A 19,740-nucleotide genomic window follows, 5' to 3' on the forward strand; every position below is an offset into this window, starting at 1 on the left:
CCAGATTTTCGATTGACTTGATTCTTTTGACCACAAAAAGACTCAAGGATATATATATATTTATATATACACGACTTTATAGCTTACCACAAATTCGGAAAAATCGTTTTGGAGGTCAATCGTAAGCTAGAAGCTGATAATGAAAAAAAAATTAAGGGATTCACATCAAAAATTTGAGGGATTTTTTTTTTTTTTTTTCTTTTGGAGGCTGAAGTTATAGAGGAGGAAAAAATCTAGAACGTTTTTCATCTTATTTTTATTTCTTTTAAACGTTTAGCATTATTTTTTACAGCTTTATTTTGCAAAAATATGTGTGGCTAAATCTCTAGCTAGGATTAAAGGTAAAACCTAATATTTTTATCATGTGATATTGAGATTATCTATATGCTTTTTATGGATTGATGATTGATTTTTGAGATTCCTTTTAGGAGCAAAACTTAAACACAGTATCTTATTTATACTACTATTTAAGGGACTTCTTCTGTTTGAATTCCTCATTTTTTTAGTTCAAAAAGACCCTTACACCCCTATGTTTAAGTTGAGACAAAACTAGTAGACAATCCGGTAAAAATGCAACTTTAACTTCTACTAAAATATTGACTAAAAAATAGGACCACTCTTTTGTTAATTTTCAAATTGCCTTGTCCACTTATAAATTAGATTCTTAAAATAAAATTATATATATAAAATACAAACACAGAGTTTTTTTTTTGGCTAAAAAAACACACGTACAATGAGGCTAATGTGTCTAAACAACATGGCGACCTTAATAGAATATTAAATAGCGTTAAGTTTATTTCTCACCGCATGAGAAACCTAAACCAAGGGCAGCAGCTCTCACTTTTCCCAAAGCCTTCTAAGTTCTAATCGCTAATATTTGACCCAACTGAGTTTCACCTTATATACCCAACCATCCAATCAAATTTTCTTTTCTTTAAAATGCAAAAATGTATTCCTCATTGAATCCCATTCGATGGAATGCTGTACGGGGTATAATCCTAGACCCATTGGATCTTGGGCCCTAGCCTCATGGGACAGTGCGCGACCCCATGCCCATTAGGCCTTTAGCCTTGGTTCAGACACACTTTAAGGCCCAACCTCAACCCAAATACCATAATAGGTCTATCTGGTCTTTAGCATAGTAGAAGCAAGCACATGCCGATCAATTTATAATTGATCAGGATTGTGCTTGCTGGGGACAGTCTATGTTCTCGATAGCTCGGTATTGCCTTGAGGAGTATCACTGCCGAATAGCCTTTTGGAGACTGGAACTAGTTCCAATGCCATTATCATCGTTCCCAACAGAGCATATTCTTATCAAGAACGATAAGATTGGACCCCCTTCGTACGAGTGAGATCAGGAAGTAATTATAACACCTCCACCCATCTCAAGCTATAAATAGGATAATAGAATGTGAGGAAGGGGTTGGCATTTGGAAAGAGAAAACAGGGAGTAAAAGAGTGATAGTATCAGCACCACTAGGAGGGAGAGCAACACGTAGAGGAAACAGAAAGGGAGTTCATGAGAGAGAGGGTGTCATTGGGTTCCTTTGCCGGGGACTACCCATAGTAGGAAACACTTAGCCCACTATACAAATAAGTTGTAAACCCAATCCTAGGCCCAGACCATCTAAGGAAGTCGGGATACGCACAATTGGCGTCGTCTGTAGGGATCTCCTACATAGCTGTAATTCTGCCAAGACTCATATACAAGGAGAATGTTCGGGAGGCAGTCAGGATGTTATGCTGAAAGTGGCTTCGGACGATCTTCTCGGGGATCCGGTTGGCAGAGAAAGGAGGCAAAAAAGGCGCGAAGACAGGGAATATGAACAAGGGGAAGAACAGTCTGGTCTTGGAGAAGGGTTGTTTCAAATACACTGGACATTATCAAGAGCCTCGAGGCATGCGCATTTTGATAGAATGGACGAGGAACTCGAACGCAAGGGTCGGTTAGTGTAGGAGGTGGCTATGGAGAGGCGTCCTATCAATCCGATTCCCATCAACACTAAGACCAATCTTAAGAGTATGCGGAACGAAACTCAATCTCTCCAGAGGGGCAAAGACCTTACAACACCGCTATAGATGCTATGAGCCGAGCATTGCGTAGAGTTGCTCGATCACCATTCTCGAGAGATATCAAACGGGCACCGATGCCGAGCAGATTCACTAGACCACCATTTAACTCTTACAACGGGAAAATGGATCCAGTAGAGCATGTAAGCCATTATATCTAGATGATGTCTTTGCACAGTCATAACGACGTGTTGATGTGTAAGGTGTTTCCTTCAAGTCTTGGGCCCACCACTTTGAGATGGTTCAATGGATTGAGGAATGGCTCGATTCACAATTTTGCCGAGCTGATTCATGAATTTGGAGTCTGGTTTAGGACCTGCAGCCAGGTACCGCATCCTATAGATGCACTGCTATCAATGAAGATAGGAGCTGGGGAAACTCTTCACACCTATACTGACTAGTACTGGGAACTGTACAACAAGATTGGAAGGGGTAATGAAAAAATCGCAGCATGCACTTTCCGATTGGGATTGCCTGAGGACTCCAAATTACGAGATTCGTTGACAAGGAGACCTCCCGAGGATATGAGGCAGTTAATGAGGCGTATAGAAGAGTATAAAAGATTAGAGGATGATTGGCAACAGAATAAAGGCAAGGCCTAGATCATGAGCTAGCCTTGGCAAGGGAGGCTTTCAATCTAGACCCCAGAAGGACTTGAGGATCTAGAAACCGGGTGTCCAAGCGGGGGTAGTAAATGTGACGTTCAGGGAGTCAGTACACAGAATTGTTGATCGAATTAAAAACGAGCCATACTTTCGGTAGCCAAACAAGATGGGGGGTGACTCATCAAAGAGAAATCAAAACTTGTACTGCACTTATCATAAGGACAAGGGGCACACCACCGAGTAATGTAGGGAGTAAAAGAGTGATAGTATTAACACCACTAGGAGGGAGAGCAACACTCAGAGGAAAAAGAAAGGGAGTTCGTGAGAGAGAGGGTGTCATTGGGATGTTTGGCCGAGGACTATCCATAGTAGGAAACGCTTAGCCCACTATACAAATAAGTTGTGAACCCAATCCTAGGCCCAACCCATCTAGGGAAGTCAGGGTATGCACAAATGTGATTACCTTCCATTTCTTTTTAAATTTGGTACCAAATGCTAAGTCCGTTTGGTAAAATATTTTTAGTAACGTTGTTGTTATTTTGTGGAAATATGTGTGGGTAAAAAAGTGTATAAAAATACATGTAATATTATTTAAACACTAAAAACTATTGTTTAAACAATAGTACCAAACACCTAGGTATTTGGTTTTGTAAAACCATAACACAAGAGACACGAGTATGATTACAACCCAGACAACTAGCATAACTAAAACAACATAGGACAAACGTTGTTTGGGTTTCGAACATGGATGCAAGGGTTTCAAAGTGGGGCTACAGAGATTTGGGTTACCCAATAGAATCAAAATATACATCTCGCTCTTGAACGCTAAAGGTACCCTCAAGATTATTTTTCGAGATATTAAATTCGCTCACCTTTGTTTGATTTTTGCACAAGAGATTTGATTTCTAGCCAAGAGAGAACAGGGGACTGAGAGAGTTTTTGTCATGCTCCAAACCCAAAAGGATCCAAACCATGACAAATACAACCCAAAGGTACTTGTAGATTTTTCCTTTTTGACAATTCAATCCAAATAATTCATATCAAGTACTAACATCAAGAATTTTCATAATAATTTCAATAAAGGTACTCTCAAAGTAAGTTAGAGTTTTATTCTATAATTACAAGGACCATTAGCCACAAAAGAATGGAGGTCTGAATAAATATAAGTACACATCATCAGCTTGTCTCATCAGTGAGAATAAAAGTCATCGCCACTATTAGCTACAAAAGAATGTATCATGCTTCCTCTAGGATGTACAACACCTAAGGATCACTATTATGAAAGATCAGCCTCCATCAGTAGTTTGTCTAAATACTGCAAGCCACAAAAACTTGTCTAAAAACGGATCGTTGCCTACTCTGAAAAAGTTTAATGAAATAATGGGATGAAACAAAGCCCAGTAAGTAGCATAATTAATGGGGGCGGGGGAAATGCAAGTTTCATGATTATGTGCATATACATGAAACAATTTGAATTTCTAGCTAAAAACTACAAAATTATTTTTATTGATAAAATAATAAGAATGATTGAATAATGCCACTCAAAGCTTCTAAAAAATGATCACCATGAAACTACATAATATATATACTGTGAGCATAACAACATTGTTTCAAAAACCTAAAAAGCCAACCCAAGCCACATCACAAACCACCACAAAGACGAAAATGTCACAAAGACATTATACCGCCATAGAGACAAGTCAAAACCCACAAACCACTAGTATGAAATGTACCTCTTTTGGCATGTGGTCATTTGGCCCTATGGAGCCTCACCCACACTCTCAAGGATTTACCTCTCCCCCCATGGGTAGCAAGGGAGAACGCATCATATAGTACCCATTTTGCATGTGGTCTTTTGGCCTTGCCTAGTCTCGCCCGCACACTCAAGGATTTACCTCTTTTCCCAATGGGCAACAAGGAAGGATGCATTACACAATACCCCTTTTGCATGTGTTTTTTTAGCCCTATGGGCAGCAGCCTCCCACACACTCAAGGATTTACCTACGTCATGCAAAGTGAGAGGCTCTAACCTGACTCATTTTCACAAACACGGGGTAATCACCAATATCATGGTACAACACAAAATCACATCAGAAGCTCACAAATTAAATGTATTCAAAATTCACAGTTTACTTTCCAAGTAGTTTCATAAAATTGTCCAATAACCAAGATATCCATAAAATTCTCAAGGTCCTTAAAATCATTCATTGCAATAAGATTTTCTATCAATTTCCCAAATATTACTAGCATTAAAGCATCCTTAGAAATTGCAATAATACAATTATTTCATGAAATCCATTATCAAAGATGCTCATATTTCCATGTTAACAATTCATGCATTTCCCATATACAATACCAAATATGATGCACTTTTCATAAATAGTCATATACATTAAGGTTACAACACCATAGTTTTTAGGAAAATATAGTTTCCCTAAACAGTTTCCCAAAATGTGTCTAACCTAAAAATAACATTTATGCAACATAATTATTTCCAAAAATCTCATTAAAAAGTTATTTACCTTGCAATCTGCAAAAAGCCTAACTTCCAGCGCTCCAAAAGAAGATTAGCTAGAACCTAAACAATACCAAGCAAACTGAGAGAATATGTTTAGACCCCTTTAACAGATTGTTTAACCTAATGTATTAACAAAGTGATTACTTAGATTAATTTTCAGATTTACGTTAAACACAAATATATCATATCATGCAAAGATGCGGGAAAGTAAATAATACCATGATATGATGACCTAGGAAAACTGATGAAACTAACCGTTTCAAGGTAAAAACCTGGAGAGGATTTGACCTAACTATCCTCAAGGTAAAGTAAATCCACTATAAGAGAATTGAAGTTTTTACAATCAAATTTAACCATAAATCTATTACTACCTCGAATAGTAACTTACTGACACGACCACATGTAAGTTTCGAATCCACGGACTTCTTCTCTTCTTGGATTTACACCAACACAAGTACCCTTGCTTTTGACTTTGAGATCACAGTCAAAGGTTTAGCAACACAAACTGTCCATTTTGTGACTCCAATACCACCCTTGAAGGTTTAAATTATCAGCAGTTGTTGATCTTGTTGCAGCAACTTCGGATCTACCGGATCTAATGATATGAGAATGATTTCCGGTTAGGGGTGTCTAATTAAACCCGACCAAGACCCGCTAGCCCAACATACCCGTCCGATCCCCACCCGATTTCAGCCCAAACTGACACTCCCGTCGGTTGATGACGGGTTTCCGCTCCCAAGACCCGACGCCAGAGGATTGAGTGGCGGGTTTACTCCTCCAAAACCAGAGCCACCCAACCCGACTGATGTTATATCCAAATTCGGCCAACTCTTGCAAGATCAAGCTCAGATTCAAGGAGACCCAGCGAGATCTAAACCATATTTGGTGAGATTCGGTGAGATCTCGACCATATTTGGTGAGATTTTTCGGTGCAGATCTAGTGAGTTTTTATAGATTTCGACGATTTTTTTGAAGATTCTGGCAGTGTTCGCAGAATCCGGCGACTCTCTCCACCAACCAAACCGACCCAAACACCACCCGAACTCAAAACCGACTCGACCGATTGACACCAGCAGTCAGTTTTGGGTCCCTCCGCCTTCCACCCGACGCCGGCGGGTCAGGTCTGGGCTGGGTCTAAAACCGACCCAGCCCGACCCGTGGACACCCCTATTTCCAGTAGTGACTTTGATAGAAGAAGAAACAATACCTTTTAGATCTCACAAGAGAATCTATAAAGTCTCTCAAAAATCTCTTCAAAACGTGGCTAGGGTTTCCCTTTTATATTCGAAGAAGTATAGATGAAACTCTAAACATTTAAGCAGAGTTTGGGCTGAAATAGAATTCTACAGAAATTTCATGTCTGTGATTTTCGATCTGTCAGATTTAACTTTTGATTGGTCGGATTTCACAGAATTTGAACTCTTCTATTGGCAACTTGTATTTTCTTGTGTTCTGACTTGTAACATCTTAAGCATTATCTAATCAAACCTATAGATCTAGGAATCTATGTCTAGACAAGTTTGTGCTTACAGTTTGCCAATTTTCTAAACTTTTAGAACCTAACACAAACCTATCACGATAAGCATAAAACTTGATACTACATCTAGCTACAAATTTGAAATTACTAAATAAGAAATTAATTAGGCAAGCCTAAGTATTTAACCTCACAAATAATTTATTCCACTTCCAAAGTTTCTCAACAATTTAATTTACAAGGCATAGACTCCAATTTATAAACTTAAGTCATTCTAGGTATTCTCCCTAACATTAAAACCTCATCACTTAATAAGTAGTTCTCACTCATCAAATAAATCCACCAAATCAAAACCCATATACAAAATCACAAGAATATCACCCAAGAAGCTCATAAATCATGAGTATCATTTCCAAAGCTTTGATAAAAAGAACATCAAGCAAAGGTATAAAAACCCACCAAAAAGATTAGGAGTTTTTACATCAAATAAAATATATGAAGATGCTTAGAAGTTCCTAAGGATTTCCCAGTGATCTTGTCGGAAAAAGATGGTGGAGATGGTGGTGAGAAGTGGGCACCGGTGGGAGAGTAAGAGAGAGTGAGAGAGGAGTGTTTATGTGAAAAGAAAAGAAAAAGAACAAAGTGTAGAAGACCCTTAGTTGATGGGCCAAAGAGGGAGAGAAGGGAGGGTGATGTGTGGTGGTAATGAATGGGGTAGGTGGGGCACATGAAAGTCCAAAAATAAATCTAACCCTTTTTTTAGCTTGGGGCGTCATAGTTTTGCTGCTGGAACTCAACGGAAGTGAAAGAGAAAGGACTAATGGGTTGAGTTTTCTCACGCTGTGGGAAATTAGATTTGATGCCATTTAGTATTTCTATAAAATAGCCACATGTCTAAATTTTAAAAGGGAAGCCTAAAGTACAGTACATAAGGTATCTAAGTTTTGTCATTGATTTTATTATTGAGAATCATTGCATGTTGACAAGTTTTTAAGATTTAATATGTTTTTTATTCATATTGAATGCTTGAACTCTTGATTTGTTACAATTTGAAAATATATTAAATGTTTAACCTCCCCTATAGCTTGCCAATTGAATTACTTGCTCAATCATTCATATTTAATCTACATATTGTTTTACTTTGTTGTTTTATATTTCAATTAGGCGAGTTGGCTCTCTAGCTTAATTGAGTTAAAAATAATCTAAGTTCATATGATGAAATATTATGTGGATCTTTGAATCCCTAGTGTTTTTCTCCATTAATTTCTCTCAAATTTATTATGCTATTTTCAATTGAAATTTCAATATTATCTTGCTCCATTTTTTGTTGGAAAAAAAAAAAACTATTTTTATTTTGTTGTTAATAATAGATGTTTTTACAGTAGTCTTCGACTCCCTGAGATATTATTACTTGCGAATAGTCTGCACTTGGGTTTGCATTGTTTTAATCGATATATAATAATCATATATTATCATAAAACAATTTCATTATCTTCTCTATATGTTACTCCCAAACAAAGTTACTTACCTTCCATTCATTTTCATTCATTTGTTTTAAAACATCCAAACAAGATTTAATAATTCCGTTACATTCCTTTCTTTTTCATTAATTTCTCTTAAATACATTCAATTTTATTCCATTTTTTTTCATTCTTTTATGATTTACTCATTCCATTCATTTAAGAACTCCCTGACAAAGTGTAAAGCCTTGCAAATCAACAATCAATAATTAACAATATAAACCTAAAACATATCAACTACAAATCTAGAAAGAAAAAAAAAACCGAAAAGAATAAATTGATAAACACAGTAACACTAACACACATTAAACACATAAAGTTAGGATAAATCTCAACCACAATAAGTTAGATATCAAATCTTAATATATCACAAAGTCACAGTACACAAGTAACTATCTATACGTAAATGATAAATCATAATGAAAGACATCCAATGAGTGAATTCCAACAACATTAACATTAGTATTTCTAGCATAGTCTAATAGTCATTCTATCATATATAACAGTAGCACAGCGCTGTTAATAGTAGGCACTACACAGTAGTCAAGTAATGCCTGAGAAGCACTACACATAAAGGACGTAAGTCCAGAATGTACAGTTGGTACACTACACATTACAACACATTACAATTTTTTCGCAAAAAAAATAGCATCTGGTCTACTCAGGCTGATAAATCAAATAATTTTCAAATTTGAATGTTCATTGTGCTTGTGTGATTGTTTTGTCTCTGAGAGCATCTAGTAAATAAAAAAGGAGAGAGAGAGAGATAGAGATCACGTCTACAGCATTCTTCCTCGTTCATTGGCCAAAAATCTCTCTTCTTCTATTTTTTTCCCCATATCAAAATTAATATGTCAAAAAAAAAAAGAATAATAATAATATTAATTGAAGTTTATATGATATCCCAAAACATTAACGGTGAAACTAAATAATTCCAAACATTTTATTAAACCGTAAAAGAGAAATATTATGTCTATAATATTTTTACAATACTTTCATAATAAATCTTAAGTGGTAAATTGTTACGAGCTATTATAAAAAGTTATTTAATTTGTGAATTCAAATTAAGACCAATAACAACTTATCACCTATGATAAAATGTTGTTAACATAGCACTATAAAAACGGTTAAACTCAACATAGATAAAGAACAAAGAGATCCCTAAATTGTGCCATGTTGTCTTGCGATCAAATCTTAAACAGCGGTGAAACAAAGAAAATTTTAGAAAATTTGCTAGTATCATTCACAGTTCTTTGACGACGGGATTTTAGATTTTATAATTATATTAGATAATGATAATATTAATCTTTATTTTTTATTTAATTACAAAAATCTACCTGACACAAAATTGGAGGGTGTAAATATAGAAATTTTAAATCCCCTCGCATTAGAGGTCGATGCTTGCTGCAACTATTTCTAAGTTCTAACCAAACTTATTTGCATGGGATTTTTTGTCGTAACAGTGATACTCTAGTTTGGCTTTCTAACTTTTTTTCTAAAAAAAAAAAAGTAATAATATGAAAAGCTTGTAGAAGGGAAATTTCTTAAGTAACGTGGTGTTCCCTCATGTCCAACCTATCATAAATTTAATTTGCAAAATCCACTATAAATGTGAGAGGAGAGAGAGAGCACAATTTTACTCTTCTTTATACAAGTAATCCATTATATTTGTAACCCCATGCATATGCATGGATATACTTAAAAAATATACATTAAAATGCATAGCATAATTTTTAAATATATATAATTTAAATATTATTGATAGTCATTCTTATATATTTTTTAACTCTTTGAAAAGTCTTGTAAGAATATTATTAAGTAAAAATGTAAATTGTCCATTTTTTTTTAAGTTCATTAATTCTAAACTCTTTAATTTTTGTACGCAATAACTCACTTGGATGGATATTTATGATATAATCCCACATTTAACTTCAAAATTAGGAAATAAAACTTCCTCTAAAAATATATAATTTAAGACATATAGTGCAAAATTGGACTTCATTCAATTATAGAATTCAATTAGATTTTCTTTAAGTTTTGCCTATTAATATATATAATATAATTATCTATAGATAACATGGATATTAAAAATTCATCAATAAATTGGTGATAAGAAGGGTTGATGTATGTACGGATTAAAAACATTCCTAACTCACCAAATTTAGGGCATGTTTGGTGTATATGTTATAACACATATTTTCAGTTTTTAAACAATATTACATGTATTTTCACACACTTTTTCACCCGTATGTATTTTAAAAAAAAACTGAACACTATTATTTAAATGCACGTACCAAACGGGCCTTATACTCACCGAATTCCCACTATCATACCATTTGTTAAATATTTTGTAAGACATACAATTTTGTAGCTTTGGCATTTTCCTTCTTATAGATTAGAGAGTGCTATATATAAGTTTCCCAACAGAGTATTTCGATTTCTTGCACTATGTTTGTGGCTACAAAACAGGCCATAGGGACCTTTCAATTACATATTTCCTTCTAGCTAGTATTTCGTTTATGTTAATTTTTTTGTAACAATAACGTGTAAAACGCGCATTAAAAAAACCGAATCCTATATATAGGTTTCTTTGTTTCATTATATATATGAATGAATAATGTTTATTTTTTACTCGCTTCATAAATAAATAAAAAGCAATACCATTGCTTTCTATTTAGAGCCAAGAGACAGAGAGAAACAAAAACAAAATGGCGATCAAGGAAGGAGGCGGTGATGGAAATGGAGGAAAAGAATCAGAAGACATGGCTGAGAAAGTTGTGAACCAGAGGGTTCCATTCTATAAGCTGTTCGCTTTCGCCGACAAACTCGACCTGTTCTTCATGACTATGGGCACAATAGGTGCCGTGGGCAATGGCTTATCGCAGCCGCTCATGACAATCATATTTGGGAAACTGATCAACTCGTTTGGCTCCAGCGACCCATCCAAGGTCGTTCACGAAGTGGCTAAGGTATGCATTTTTTTCTGCAATGTCTTGGTTTTGCATGCGTGCATGGTCTTTTTTTTGTTTCTTAGTTTTGCATGCATGTATGGTTGTTAGATCTTTCTTTCTTTTCTTTTTTTTGTTATTGTTTTGGGTATTGATATCTCTAGCTGAACATGAAACAAATATGATATAGGATGAAATGTTTTATTAAAAAAAAAAAAAAATGATAGGATGAAGGGAAATTTTTTGCTAATCTAGAAGACTAGAAGGCTTGAAAGATCCTTGTATATTTGATGAAATGGCTGAGTTTGTATGAATTGTGTTGGTGCAATATTTGGTACTCTTTGTTCTCTTTTTAATGTTACAATTTTTTTTTTTTTTGGCATTCAAACTTTCGCAAATATTGATGTATATTGTGTGTGATCTGGCGAGTTTATTATCTAGCATTTTTTGGGGGGTTACATATATTGAAAGAAAAAAAAACTATGTTGAAATAGCCTTTGCAAATGCAAAAAATAAATAAATCAAATTAGAAAAATATTTTTACTAAAAATATAGGTTACATTTTGTCTATAAATCATTACTAGATTTGATCCTACATTTGGATCTACAAAGCAGTTCAAAACCATTAAATTCTAAATTATATATATAATGAGAAACGATTACATATTTTAAAAATATATAGTTTAAAAAAGTGTAAGCTAATATTATGTATAATTTAAACCTCTTCTAAAAAACAAAGTTTAATTTAAATCGTATAATTGTAATTTTTTTTAATTGAATTTGTGCACATGCACAAGGCTACATACTAATGAATAATAAATTAGGAAAATAATTAAGGTGTAATTGGATAGGTCTAGATTCATTTTTTAATTTTTTTTTTTTTTTAAATGGAGATTTCAAGAAGTTTACCGCCATGCATGTTGGAAGCTACATGGCACAATTTAATTGCAAAAGTGACAATGTGTTGATATATATGACATGGGTTTTTTTGGGGAGGGTGGGTTACAAATTGAGATGCTGCAGAAGAAATGTATTAGGAACAAATCATCATTTTTCTTTATAATCTCTCTTTTGTGCTTTATTGGAGATGAAGGTCCCTTTTCCACTACTGGAAAATTTGTTGACTTACTAGTATGTGCCTGTTTGATTTTCAGGTGGCAATATACTTTGTGTACTTGGCAATTGGTGCAGGAATCGCTGCACTTCTACGTAAGAGCAGAATGTTGCCAATTCTTTCTTGCACGGTTGCATGTTTTTTCTTTCTGTGATATTTTCTTTATATGGTCATTGTTCATTGAGTCAACTGGCCTTGTGGAGATAACACACACACACATATATGCGTACATGATAAATGAGTTACTTTCATTTCAAAACAACAGAATACGCAATCGGTACAAAAATCCTTCAAGGTTGGTGCATGGTAGAGTGCTTCACTAGAGCCAATATCATGTGCATAAAAAGCTTATAATGAGAAGTTTCTGTCATGTAATAGGAGCACATGTTGGCTAAGGATCCCCTAATAATGGCTAGCATTCAACTAGATTTGGCCATTGGATTTAATTGGTGCTAATTAGATGAGTCATTTTAACTAATGATCACTTTGTGCCATATGTTGTAGAGGTATCGAACTGGATAGTAACGGGAGAGAGGCAGTCTGCCCGTATACGTAGTTTGTACTTGAAAACGATACTAAGACAAGACATTGAATTCTTTGACACTCAAACAAATACTGGAGAGGTCATTGAGAGGATGTCTGGGGACACCATTCTCATTCAAGATGCCATGGGTGAAAAGGTAAACCTCCTTGATTGAAGAACCTTTGCATAAAGAACCATTTCCATAAAGAAGTCCTTATTTATATGCCTAAATATGCAATTATTATTTTGTGTATCAGATATATGTATCATCCACCTTACACTGTGTGAACCCCAATCATTTGGGATCTACACATTGTGAAAGGGAGGATACATCTATCCTATGCATGAGATACCTTCTCCTAAATGGGATAGTCTCACTCAAATATGATGCTTGCAGCTTTTTTTTTCAACCTCATTTTTCTCTACTTTATCTTAACTTCATATTTGTTCTGGGAATTGAAGCATCATTAACAATTAGTCTATTGACAGGTTGGAAAATTCATACAACTTGTATCTACTTTTCTCGGTGGCTTTGTGATTGCCTTTGCTAGAGGATGGCTCCTTGCATTAGTTTTGCTTTCTTGTATACCTCTTATTATCCTTGTTGGTGGAATTATGTCACTCATGATGTCAAGAATGTCAACCCGTGGCCAAGTTGTTTATGCAGAAGCTGGCAGCTTAGCAGAACAAATACTTGGATCCATAAGAACAGTAAGGAATTGATATAAGCATCTACTACAAATACCTTTCCAAAATGTCAAATTTCTTAATTCAATTTTTAACTGTGCAAGGTTGCTTCTTTCACTGGGGAGAAGAGAGCAGTGGAAAAGTATAACAGCAAGATAAGAGTTGCCCGCGATGCTACAATTAGACAAGGGCTGGTCTCAGGGTTAGGAATTGGTATACTTTTCCTCATTATGTTTGGCACTTATGGACTTGCTGTATGGTATGGATCCAAACTGATTATTGAAAAGGGATACACTGGAGGACAAATCCTCAACGTAATTATGGCAATCATGACTGGTGGAATGTAAGTAGAGTATCACATTTGATAAAATAATTGGCTTGATAGTTCATCTGCATCACATATAATGTTATGACTGTCCATGCACGTTTATGAAACATATCATTGTTAATTTTGACAATCCAAATTGATTATGTTGCTTTTCATTTGACTGATTCCCATATATTTGTCTATGATCTCCTTGACTAGGTCTTTGGGCCAGACATCCCCTAGTCTGAATGCATTTGCATCAGGGCAGGCTGCAGCATATAAAATGTTTGAAACAATTAAGCGAAAACCCAATATTGATGCTTATGACACTAGTGGGGACGTATTGGAGGACATAAGAGGTGAAATTGAACTCAAAGATGTGTACTTCAGATACCCTTCAAGGCCAGATGTACAGATCTTCTCTGGATTCTCATTTCACGTTCCAAGTGGCACGACTGCTGCTCTAGTTGGCCAAAGTGGAAGTGGGAAGTCTACAGTGATCAGCCTAGTTGAAAGATTTTATGATCCTGAAGCCGGTGAAGTACTTATAGATGGTGTAAATTTGAAGCAGTTGCAGCTTAAATGGATAAGGGAGAAGATCGGTCTGGTTAGTCAAGAACCTATTCTGTTTGCAACTACCATAAAGGAAAACATAGCATATGGGAAGGAAAATGCGACATTAGAAGAGATCAGAACAGCAATTAAGCTTTCTAATGCAGCAAAATTCATAGACAAGCTTCCCAATGTAATCATAGACCTTTATTTTTTGTGCTGCTCTATTTTATAAAGATTAGTTTAAGACTAAGACTCAATCTATCCATCTGTTTACAGGGACTTGACACAATGGCAGGGGAGCATGGATCTCAGCTCTCTGGCGGACAAAAGCAAAGAATTGCTATTGCAAGGGCCATTCTGAAGAACCCAAAAATCCTCCTCCTTGATGAAGCAACAAGTGCACTAGATGCCGAGTCTGAACGCATAGTTCAAGAAGCATTAGTAAACATCATGTCAAATCGAACAACTGTGGTTGTTGCACATCGTTTGACAACTATTAGGAATGCTGACATTATAGCAGTGGTGCAAGAAGGGAAAATTGTAGAGAGAGGTAAAACTCAACCTGCAATTTCCTTCCCAAATTTCCAAACTTTCACACCAAATTTTAATTGTTATGAAAAAACTGAATTCTAGGAACACACGAGGCATTGACAAGAGATCCAGAAGGGGCTTACTCCCAACTAGTTCGCCTGCAAGAAGGAGCTGCTCAAGCAGAAGACACCCAAACCTCTGACAATGATATTGATAAGACCATGGTCCGTTCTGGCAGCCAGAGATCCTCTATGGGAAGATCCTTAAGTAGAGGTTCATCATCATTTAACAGGCATTTTTCACTTAGCTATGTTGTCCCTGGCCCATACAGCGTCTATGAGGCTGAAGAAAATGGGGAGGTGAGTGAAGAAAATGAGGTGATTATTGAGAAGCGTAAAGAGGTGTCCATGAAACGGTTGGCATACTTGAACAAGCCTGAGCTTCCAGTGTTGATAATTGGATCAATTGCCGCAGGCGTACAGGGTGTAATTTTCCCCATCTTTGGTCTGTTACTATCATCATCCATTGATATGTTCTTTAAACCTCCAAAACAATTAGAAAAAGATTCTCGATTTTGGGCACTTGTGTATGTGGGTTTGGGTTGCGTTTCTCTGATAGCTCTTCCAGGGCAGAGTTACTTCTTTGGAGTTGCGGGTGGAAAATTGATAGAAAGAATTCGTTCCTTGACATTTGAAAAGGTCGTGTACCAACAAATAAGTTGGTTTGATGAACCTGCACATTCAAGGTGTGTTGAATGAGTGGTAATTCTTAAGTGCTACCATATTTTTCATGTTCTAACCATTTGATCTTTTTTTCACTTATCAGTGGTGCAGTTGGTGCAAGGTTGTCTACTGATGCTTCCACTATCCGGAGTCTTATTGGTGATGCCTTGGCCTTAATTGTTCAGAATATAGCAACGGTCCTGGCTGGACTAATCATAGCATTTACAGCTAACTGGAAATTGGCTTTGATAATTCTAGCTGTGGTGCCCATCTTGTTTGTGCAAGGATTCGTTCAGATGAGATTTATGAAGGGGTTCAGTGCAGATGCCAAGGTCAGGTTTCTCTTCAATTGTCCACATTCTATAAAGGGATATATGTTGGATGTACCAATGATGTTGCAACCATTTTTCAGGTGATGTATGAAGAAGCAAGTCAAGTGGCAAATGATGCCGTTGGCAGCATTAGGACTGTTGCATCATTTTGTTCTGAGCAGAAGGTGATGGATTTGTACCAAGAGAAATGTGACGGCCCTACAAAACATGGAATTAGGGTAGGAATAATAAGTGGATTAGGCTTTGGCTTCTCTTTTGCTGCACTCTTCCTTACAAATGCATTTTGTTTCTACATCGGTTCTATTCTTGTGAAACATGGAACTGCAACATTTGGTGAAGTTTTCAAGGTATAGTCCGTGCCATTTGTTTCTTTCCTCTCTTCTCCATGTAGTATTGGTTTTATCCTGGTTATAAAACTAATTAATTTGCGCAGGTTTTCTTTGCTTTGACAATGGCAGCAAGTGGGGTTTCACATTCAAGTGCTTTGGCTCCAGACACCACCAAAGCCAAGAATTCAGCAGCTTCAATATTTGAAATTCTTGACAGCAAGCCTAGCATAGATTCAAGGAGCAATGAGGGCATCACATTGCCCTCTGTAACTGGGAATATTGAGTTACAAAATATCAGCTTTAAATATCCCACACGTCCAGATATTCAAATTTTCAAAGACTTGTCTTTGAGCATCCCCGCTGGAAAGGTATAGGCATTACCACTCTGTTCTGTGACTTCCTTTAATTTTTTCTCATTTCTTTCCTTGGTAATGTTTGGAGCTATGATCTACCAGAACAAAACCCCCGCCTATTAGATTTTCAATCTTTGATGTTATCATGTTGCATATTAAGCTTAAACCTTCTGATCTTCCACTTGTGTGTGATTTTTATGTGTATCAATCAATTATTTTCTTTATACATTTAATCAATTATTCTTAACTTGAAATACTTTTTGCAGACTGTTGCTTTGGTTGGAGAGAGTGGTAGTGGGAAATCAACAGTAATCAGCCTCATAGAGAGATTTTATGATCCTGATTCAGGTTGTGTATTTTTGGATGGAGTTGACATCCGAAAGTTCAGACTAAGCTGGTTGAGGCAACAAATGGGATTGGTCAGTCAAGAACCTGTCCTATTCAATGAAAGCATTGGTGCTAACATAGCATATGGCAACAATGGGAATGCTACCGAGGAAGAGATTATAGCAGCTGCAAAAGCATCAAATGCACACAATTTCATATCCTCACTGACTGAAGGCTATGACACCTCTGTAGGGGAAAGAGGAGTACAGTTATCCGGAGGCCAAAAGCAACGAATAGCCATTGCAAGAGCTATACTAAAGAACCCGAAACTCCTTTTGCTCGATGAGGCCACAAGTGCACTAGATGCAGAGTCAGAACGTGTGGTGCAAGATGCTTTGGATAGAGTGATGGTAAATAGAACAACTGTTGTTGTTGCTCACCGCCTAAGCACTATCAAAGGAGCTGATATAATCGCAGTGGTGAAGAATGGTGGGATTGCTGAGAAGGGAAGGCATGATATTCTGATGAAGATCACTGATGGGGTCTATGCCTCTTTGGTAGCACTTCATATGACTTCTTCAACGTGAAGAAAAACTGCAGTATCATAAGCTCATTTTTGCTTTGCTGGATAACATAACAGTTTCTGGGCATGCCTCTTGGCTCAGAATGTGTGTGCACTCTGTAGGGGTTGAAATCAAAACTTGTGACCAAAGTGAACAGTTACAAAGAGCTGCTCGAGACACCACTGTCAACTATTTGTTGCTCGAGTTATTAGAGTTTTATATTGTTGTGTTTGCGTATGATGTTGAGGCCTTGAGGGTCCAAGGCCAATGATTTCTGTGAATTTAGAAATAGACGTACTTATCTGAGATGTGAGAATTGCTATTCCTGATACCTGTGAATAGCTCATATTGAGAAAATAGATATCTTATATAAATAAAATGAGACTCAATTGATTAATTCTCAATGATATTCTACAGATACTATAAACAATTGTATAATTTATTTTAAGTAAAACTTGTTCATATTTCTACGTTATGCAACATACGAATGTCCTAAATGAATAATAGCTCCCCAGCCCCTGCCTATTGAGTTGTAAACTCGTGAAAACAATAAATAATGGTTCTACTTTTTTTTTTTTCCGTATTTGAAAATCATTCAATTGTAAGCTCACTATTTAGTTTTTCGCTGAAAACTTTTTATTGAAAGTATTATACATATAATATTAAAGTTAAATTAAATAAGTAGGTGACTCAAGGGAAACCCGCAAATAGTATAGGAAAAATAAGTGATAAGCTGGCTAACTGGCTCATAGGTGCATCCCAAACAAGCACTAAGTAATCACTAATAAGATTTATTACAAATAAGTATTGTGCAGTGTTGGCCTTCACATTCTTAATGTCTGAGTTGATTAAAGGGTCTACTTATATTCCATAAATTATGTCATTGTTTTTATTGGTCCCCCAATTGGTTTTAAGCATTTTTCATGTTTTATTAAATTGATCACATTATTTTTATCAGGATGAACATTTAATTTATTTGGAGTTCATGTTGATTCATTTAATTAAAGGATATTGACTATTGATTAAAAGTTCATAAGCGCAATTCATTGTTTAAACACATTGCAGTCCATTTTTTTGTCCATTGCTCAAGTAAAATTCAAGGATTTTCTATTAAAGCCATGTGGCAGGTCTGGATAGTACCACGTATCATTCTCATATTGTGTCATGTGTCCCTCTTCTAGAGCATTCTTATGAGTTAGCACATGCTAGTGACATAATTGTAGATGATTTTATTGCCACATTTGCTTTAAAATGATCCATGGATCCAACCTAATTTAGTTGGACATAAGCAATGAGTTTAGATGATCTTAATCAGATAAGATAACGAAAGTAACGAAGAAAGTAACAAACAATCTCTAGTTTCCATGTGATGCAAAAGAGAGAACAAGAAATAATTACTCTTTTTTTCCTTCCTCTAAATCATGTAGTTGTGAAGTCACTAAGTACTATCTAATCACTATTGCTATTACACACTAGTTGATATCCCGCGCGATGCGTGGAAACTTTATACTTTTGTTTTGAAATAATTTCTAACTATTTTTTATGGCCCTATTTTATGTTCAATTATAATATACATATCATTAAGAGGAATAAAATAAAAAGAACTAGAATTATTATGAATGTACATAATTAAGAATATGAATATATATATATATATATATATAGCCTAAATGAATATCAAAATTATTTAATTATTTTGGCTAATTAAAGTCTATAATTATCTTTTACATTCTTTGAAAGAGAGTGGACAACTAGGCATATAATTTGTTGGCTTCAAGAATCTTCTACATTAGAAATTAAAACAAAAAACAAATAGAGGGAATTATTGTTTCTATCATATAAACTGTTTATTTATTTATTTATAATAGATTCCACCATATAAAATAAAATAGCATAGAAATAATTCATTTTTGTGTAAAAATACTATCAACGATAGGAATAGGAAAGAGCAAATTGATGTGACACTTAATAATAAGAGTCATATTAGGAAGATTGTAGAGTCTTTTAAAATGTGTATCCCATTTTATGATGCTAGCAGCTAGCCCATATTTTGCAAAATGTGGAAAAAAGTTAATGTGAAAAGGCCAGGTCTGGGTCATAATATGTAACATAATAAATGGGCTTGGGGTTTTCATAAGATTTAATTTGATTTTAATTTAATTTTGAACTACAGCTCATCTTTTAGATAACAGTTAAAAAAAAAAGAAAGTTAATGTGATCTTTTTGAATAACAGTAAATAAAAAAAAAACTTAATAAAA

The 19,740-nt window shown here is 35.4% G+C and overlaps 1 protein-coding gene across 1 annotated transcript; it reads left to right on the plus strand.

Annotated features, from left to right (window-relative positions):
- The first annotated feature begins 10,943 nt into the window (after window positions 1–10,943).
- Window positions 10,944–17,585, plus strand: LOC142636684 (ABC transporter B family member 9-like). The gene is made up of 12 exons (XM_075810964.1): window positions 10,944–11,159; window positions 12,293–12,347; window positions 12,757–12,932; window positions 13,265–13,486; window positions 13,567–13,805; window positions 13,989–14,514; window positions 14,601–14,874; window positions 14,958–15,600; window positions 15,681–15,909; window positions 15,990–16,256; window positions 16,343–16,606; window positions 16,858–17,585. The coding sequence occupies exons 1-12, from the start codon at window positions 10,953–10,955 to the stop codon at window positions 17,503–17,505; spliced, it is 3,750 nt and encodes a 1,249-aa protein (XP_075667079.1). The 5' UTR covers window positions 10,944–10,952; the 3' UTR covers window positions 17,506–17,585.
- The last annotated feature ends 2,155 nt before the right edge of the window (window positions 17,586–19,740 follow it).

Source organism: Castanea sativa, chromosome 5, assembly GCF_040712315.1.
Source record: "Castanea sativa cultivar Marrone di Chiusa Pesio chromosome 5, ASM4071231v1".
Lineage (NCBI taxonomy): Eukaryota > Viridiplantae > Streptophyta > Magnoliopsida > Fagales > Fagaceae > Castanea > Castanea sativa.